The sequence below is a fragment of the Rhinichthys klamathensis genome, unplaced genomic scaffold (genome assembly GCF_029890125.1).
Source record: "Rhinichthys klamathensis goyatoka isolate OS25496 unplaced genomic scaffold, OSU_Roscu_1.1 h1tg000140l_1, whole genome shotgun sequence".
Classification (NCBI taxonomy): domain Eukaryota; kingdom Metazoa; phylum Chordata; class Actinopteri; order Cypriniformes; family Leuciscidae; genus Rhinichthys; species Rhinichthys klamathensis.
Genome location: NW_026606675.1, coordinates 2,035,928 through 2,042,438, shown reverse-complemented (window position 1 = coordinate 2,042,438; position 6,511 = coordinate 2,035,928). Strand labels below are relative to the sequence as shown.

At 36.6% G+C, this 6,511-nt stretch overlaps 2 protein-coding genes across 3 annotated transcripts in view; one reads left to right on the top strand and one right to left on the bottom strand.

Annotated features, from left to right (window-relative positions):
* The first annotated feature begins 126 nt into the window (after nt 1-126).
* On the top strand, nt 127-1,833 carry abitram (actin binding transcription modulator). Its single transcript, XM_056257644.1, has 6 exons — nt 127-311; nt 484-535; nt 927-1,056; nt 1,151-1,227; nt 1,315-1,384; nt 1,501-1,833. Exons 1-6 carry the CDS (start codon nt 245-247, stop codon nt 1,633-1,635), a joined length of 531 nt encoding a protein of 176 aa, XP_056113619.1. The 5' UTR covers nt 127-244; the 3' UTR covers nt 1,636-1,833.
* A 2,589-nt stretch (nt 1,834-4,422) lies between these two features.
* ctnnal1 (catenin (cadherin-associated protein), alpha-like 1) overlaps nt 4,423-6,511 on the bottom strand; it is a 67,415-nt gene continuing 65,326 nt past the window's right edge. For both annotated transcript variants that reach the window (XM_056257642.1, XM_056257643.1), the window contains exon 19: nt 4,423-5,204. In XM_056257642.1, coding sequence (XP_056113617.1) covers nt 5,040-5,204 — 165 coding nt within the window. In that variant the 3' untranslated portion in view covers nt 4,423-5,039. The remainder of the gene's footprint in view (nt 5,205-6,511) is intronic.

The following is a 6,511-nucleotide window of genomic DNA, read 5'->3' as shown; positions in this document are numbered from 1 at the left end:
ATTATTATATAAAGTAAATATGCACGAGACAGTGATGCAAAATTCCGGCAGACACCACAACTTTAGTGTAACCGGATGTAAATTCAGAGCGGACGCCGGACGGTTTTTTTGTGTAGCTTAATTTGTCGTCCGGCTTCAAGCGTCTCTGTTTGTATCTGACCACCACCAGACTCTCTAACGTTACCTCTCTAAAGTTTTTTCTTTCTGTTTGAGATAATCGCTGTTTTAAGCGGTGGATATTGACATGGAAGACAGTGAAAAGAAAGCCCCATCAGTAATCGAGCGATATTTCACACGCTGGTATAGAACAGGTGATATGTGCTGATCTGTATTGTCAATTCAGTTTTGTCTGCTATTATCAATTGATATTATTAGCTTAATGCATGTTCAGATTAGCATTTTGAAGCGTGATTTTCTTTAAATATATACACTGCATTTTAAACATGTTGATTAATTACTGTGTTGGTGTAAATGCTGACGTAGATCTGAAGGGAAAAGTATGTGAGGATCACTGCATTCTACAGCACTCCAACAGGTAACGTTAGGCCTATATTTATTCCCTCTTTACTGTTAAGTTTTGTTAGTGTTTCTTCAACTACTTACACTTTTAAATGGTTATTTTTGTTATATGAATATCAAAACTCATAACAAATACATTTTATGTATATTCAAATCTGTACATAAATCCCAGATCCAGTCTTTCAATCTTAATCTATAAAAATCAACCATGTTTATTGTATGAAATGGTTTATATACATTTTATTTTTTACAGAAATTACAGTTGCTACATAGTTGTAGGCAATATGGATTGAAATGACACCATGTTGGAAATGTTCGTGATGCATACATGACATGTCCACTTTATTTTTAAGTCCACAGGGCTATACGTGTCCATTATCTCTAAATTCACATTTTCTTCTCATCAGAATATGCGTCATCACACTTGCAGAGTCTCATCCTATCCTTCAGAATGGACGAAAAATTAAAAACATAAACTACCAGATCAGTGATGGATGCAGCCGTCTGAAGAACAAGGTGTCTGGAAAGTCAAAACGAGTGGGTACCTTTACCTTTGATAATTGTGATTAATTACTAATATATCTTAATTTACTCTTTTCCTGAACATTAATATGTACAATTTATTCTGCAGGGTGGTCAGTTCCTGACAGAGTTTGCACCACTGTGTAGAATAACGTGTACAGATGAACAGGAATACACCATATACAGGTCAGTTATAAAGAGCGCCTCTGGATATATACCACATTCAGTTTCTATAATCATAAAATGATCTCAACTCAAACTATATTTTTACAGCTGTATCAGAGGACGTCTCCTAGAAGTAAATGAAGCCATTATGAACAAGCCGGATCTGTTATTGGAAAGGGTGAGCATCTGTATATCATAACTCATAGTACATCTTTTAGAAAAAAAGAAAAAAAAATCTCCTTGTTTCAAACCTTAGACCACATGTGACTTGTGCGTTCATTATTTTTGGCACAGCCTTCCACAGAAGGATACATTGCGGTTATATTACCTAAATTTGAAGAGAGTAAGAGCATCACAGAGGGCCTTCTGACCAGAGAACAATATGAGGAGGTTGTTGTGAAAAGAAACCAACAAGAAGAGCCTTGCTGAGATCAACTTGCACTTTGAAACTGCTGAGTCTCCTTTGAGGAATAATTGCTTCAAGCAGGTGAGAACGTCTATGGCATCATGGCTTTGTGCCACTTAAATTTCAAAAAGACATCTTGAGAAAATGACGACTTGGAAGGAATGAAGACCTGTCTGCTGGATCCAGAACAGTCTTGGATTTCACTGGGTTGCATTTTGTTGGACCAGATGCCATTTTCATGGTTATTGTTTAGTTTGTTTCATTAAGAACTATTTTCATTTTAGGAGGAACAAGTCTATATCCACACAGACACATTATTTTCCTTCTGGTTGCTATAAAAATGCTGGAGATCATTGTAGTTGAGCAAATGCTAAATAAAGGAACAGATCTCTTCTGGGCAGATTCCCATTGAACTGGCTCTCATATGTTCATTTATTGCACCGTTCAAATGCCATGTGTGTTATGTTTTGTTTTTAATCCATCAAGTTTACACATTAACCCAAACTAAGGTCAGTGCTCTCAAAACAATTAACAGCCATGTGAACGTTTTGTAATTTTCCCAAACAAGATTTAGCACTTTTTATACAGATAACAAATTACGTACAGTACATCACAAGCAAAATGTACACTAATATTTTAAAAGTAATATTTGTATTCAGCAAGGATGCATTAAATTGATCAAAAGCGACAGTAAACATTATATTACAAAATGTTTTCGACACTTATAATAATAAATATTTCTTGACAGCAAATCAGCATATTTCTGAAGGATCATGTGACGATAAGGACTAATGAGGAGTAATGATGACTGAAAATTAATTTATTCCATCACAGGAAAAAATTATATTTTAAAATATTTTATCAAATAAATGCAGCATTGAGCATAAGAGAAAACTTACTGAATCTTGTGATCAGTAGTGTGTAAACATGTATTTTCAATAGGATTCTGTCTACAGCTGAACATGTACCCAACAGAGAACACTTTAATAGTTTTGAAGTTAGTATGTGCTTTAATTAATGTTAATTGAGGAGAATAAGTACTTCATTATAGCCTGGTTAAAACCAGACCATTCTCAGTTGTAACTGAGTTATGGTCTGGCAAAGCGTCATAGACAAATCATTTCCAGAGGGGCGTCACCAGCGGACGTCGCGGATAGACCTAAAACCAATCAGAGCGATGAAGGAGATGACGTATGCAGAGTGGGGGGAGAATCATCTCCGAGTGTTGTTCTTTGCTCGGTTTTTAACAAAAAGGAAACGTTCAAATCGCTTAAAACAGACGCGATAGCTGATTCGAACGAGTGATGTTCGACGGCGGCATCCATCTTTGTAATGTAGGCTACAAAATCTGTTTCAAAATCCCAGCGCTGTCGTCATCGTGTAAAGCCCGCCCCAATGTTTCTGATTGGTGCCTCGATTTCGGCAGATTGGAAATGAGTTTAAATGAGCTCTTTGCCAGACTAACTTTCAGAGCAAATCTAAATTTGCCTGAAGTTGTCTGGGTTTTCCCAGGCTAACTTCATCAAGTACTTCATAGATAAATTGGATGACCTTAGTGTAAAACTGAGTAAGAAATGTGTAAAACCGCAGATGTAATGCTTTGTGCATAAATAAATCACTCAGTCATTAATATTTTAAGAAAAATAACGTATATTTAGATTTTTTCTGATTTAACAATCATTCAATGGTCCAACACTAATACAACTTGAGGTCATAGCTGCACGATCATCTCTAAAGCTTATGGTTTGACTGACTGCAGTATAAATCAGAGGAACATTTTAGCAAAGTATCAACTACAATTGGTGTGTGAGTGGAAACCCAATTCTGAAGAGCCTTTTAATCTGTGCCACGCTAAAAAGTTGCTCTCCAGTACACGACAGCCTAAAGTTAAACTATTGATTTATATACCTTCTTCACTATAACCTTTAAGGTTAATGTACCAAAGCTTGACATACATTGTTAGGATTGAAGTAAAAATAGAAATCACAGTGACCTACAAGGCAGTCAATACTATAACAAGAAAGTACACTTAAAGGGACAGTTCAGCCGAAAATGAAAACGCTGTCATCATTTACTCACCCTCATGTCATTCCAAACCTTTATTATCTTCTGCGGAACATAAAAGGATATTTTTAAAATGCGTTTCTGTTTTTGTCCATACAACGACCCAATGACTTATATTATATGGATTTGGAACTTCAAAATACACTCCCCAGCCCAAAAAAAAAATAAAAAAAATTCCTGTTTGGATTTAAATAGGCAAATGCTTACGAGTCTATGATTGGATCATTATTGTGATTATTATGTTTCTAGCATATTATATGTTTGGCAACAGTTCTTCTAACCCTAACTGGTGGAGTGTGTAGCTTTTCATTTCTTAAACAACCATGTAGGAAGATGCATAAAGGCCATATTCCAGGAAGACAATGTCAAGATTCATCAGGCTTAAACTGTGAAAGAATGGTTAGGAGGGAGCATGAAGAATCATTTTCACACATGAATCGGCACCTCTGAGTCCAGACATCACAAGTCACAACATTTATTTCCATAAAGAGCACATCCGAACTGCCGATTCATGTGTGAAAATGATTCTCCTAACCATTCTTTCACTATTTGAGCCTGATGAATCTTGACATTGTCTTCCTGGAATATGACCATGATGTGTCTTCCTACATGGTTGTTTAAGAAATGAAAAGCTATTTGCCTATTTAAATCCAAACAGTGACTTTTTTTTTTTTTTTTTTTTGGCCGGGCAGTGTATCTTTTTTTTGTGTTTGACAGAATAAAAGACATACAGGTTTGGAACGACATGAGGGTGACAAAAAAAAAAAAAATTAGGATGAACTTGTCTCTAAAAGTGGAAATGGTATTTTTCTTTAACATCCTTCAGAAATGCCTCTTTGGAAAGTAACTTCCCTTGCTGTAAACTCTCAAACAGAACACCAAGATGCTAATTTCTCATAGTAATATCCAAAGTCACTGAAGTTGTGTCTTACAGCCTTGAGCAGACTGCCATGTGGCAAGACCAGTGTAGGAAGATGATTAAAACTGGATATATTTGGCATCAACTTGAACATGAGGCAGTTATGTTAAATACAGTGTGCAGTTTTTTTGCATCAAAACTTTTTATAATGTACACCTCAATGTTGGCTAATCACGAGAAACGCCGTTGAATATTGTTTCGGGTTAAAACCGTAGCTTATTTACCAGCCATTACACTTGAAACAGTTGCATAATGACTTCAACACATGCAATGAAGGGTTTTTCTTCCATATCTTTTGGTATCTGGAATGAGCCTGGAAACGCTAACACCATCGTACACCACAAAGCGAATGAGCAGAATCACAAAGAATGGCACGTTGTGAGCGAGTGCATTGCCATGCACTGTGTATGGGAGAACAGGCAGGATCGCCTTTGGTTTTCAGATCTATTTGCTCTCCAGGAATGTTAGATTGGCCATGTGCTGCTCCAGGGATTTGACCCCAAAGCCGTTGGAGCCTTTGCCGTTCAGAGTTTCCTCGCTGACAGGCGTCCTCAGCTGCTTCTCCCTCCAGTGCTGAGGAGAAGACAGGCAACTGCATTCGGATTGACACTGGAATTAAAGGTAGAAGGTAAAGTTAAATACAAACATGCTAGGATTTGATCATATACATTTTTTAAAGTCACCATGTGTCAAAAGAAATGGAGTCTTCTCTTCTAAACAATTAGATAAAGATCTAAATTATAAGAAAAGATATAATAAAACGCAGAGAATTACAGATCTTGTTGCCATGTTACATTATGAGTGTGGGTGAATTTGGGTTCTGAGGGACAAGAACATTGTGTGTAACTGCCAAATATAAAGACATAAATAAAATGTCTGGAAAGGTTGAAAACTGATTTGTGTATTGCAAATCCCATTGACGCAAACTGAAAAGTGTTGAAGCAGGTAAATAAAGCAATTGACGCAAGTAATGTAACAACGCACGCAGGAAATAAGCAGCACGTGCGTAAATGTAGAGATTTTGTGCGTCATAAGTGATTATAATAAGGGGGCCTTCAGAGCTCTCTGTGGAAGATCTTTTGGAGAGAGAGCATACAAGCGAGTAAAAGCCAGCTTCAAAACCACAACATCAAGAGAAGACACCTGACATTCTTAGAGAAGAACACATACACTGAACAGAGAAAGGGTAAGCCTTAAAATGTAATTGTGTATCTGGCCCATGGAACTTCCAGCTTGCAGAGAGAGGTGTATTTATCTTTTGTCTATGCAAGAAATAATAAAATGAGAATGAGGACTGCCCTCAAACTTTGATAGTATAGTCTCAGTCTGGTCATTGCTGTAGAGTGAGAATCCATTTGGGGTATCATGAGATGACGGTCTTATTTATCCATGCGCCATCGTAATCCCTCCCACTTGCAGTGAAATCTCTTCTCTGATGACGTGACGTGAGTGCGGGGCAACCGGTCACTCACATGAGATCAACCAATAGCAAACCACAACTATACAACGGTCCAATTAATTCCCAATGGACAAAATCAAGTCCTGCCCAACATTTTTTTCTTGTTATAAAAGCCGTTTCACTCGGCTATATATCACAATAGGGAAGAAAAGACTAATCACAACTTCTGTTTAATGCTGAATTTAAAATAGATTGTACAGAACAAAATCTAATCACACTAGAACATTACATAATATTTGAGGATGCACAATATATCAGTTTATTTAGAGATTTTTTAAATGCATTTAAATCTATTGTAGGAGACCTCCAAAACAGAATTAGGAACCTTTAAAATAGCATAATAGGGGAACCTTAATTATGCATGATCATGTCCACTTTTATTACATTTTGATTATCCTGTTCATCATCTAACACTCTTTGTAAAATGTAATCGGACAGAATCTCTAATAATAACATA

What these genes read in the sequence shown, in the direction of transcription:
- abitram (XM_056257644.1), top strand. Translation starts at nt 245, where the DNA reads ATGGAAGACAGTGAAAAGAAAGCCCCATCAGTAATCGAGCGATATTTC. An exon ending in CACACGCTGGTATAGAACAG is followed by an intron (nt 312 to 483) that starts GTGATATGTGCT and finishes ATGCTGACGTAG; the next exon opens with ATCTGAAGGGAAAAGTATGT. An exon ending in ATTCTACAGCACTCCAACAG is followed by an intron (nt 536 to 926) that starts GTAACGTTAGGC and finishes TCTTCTCATCAG; the next exon opens with AATATGCGTCATCACACTTG.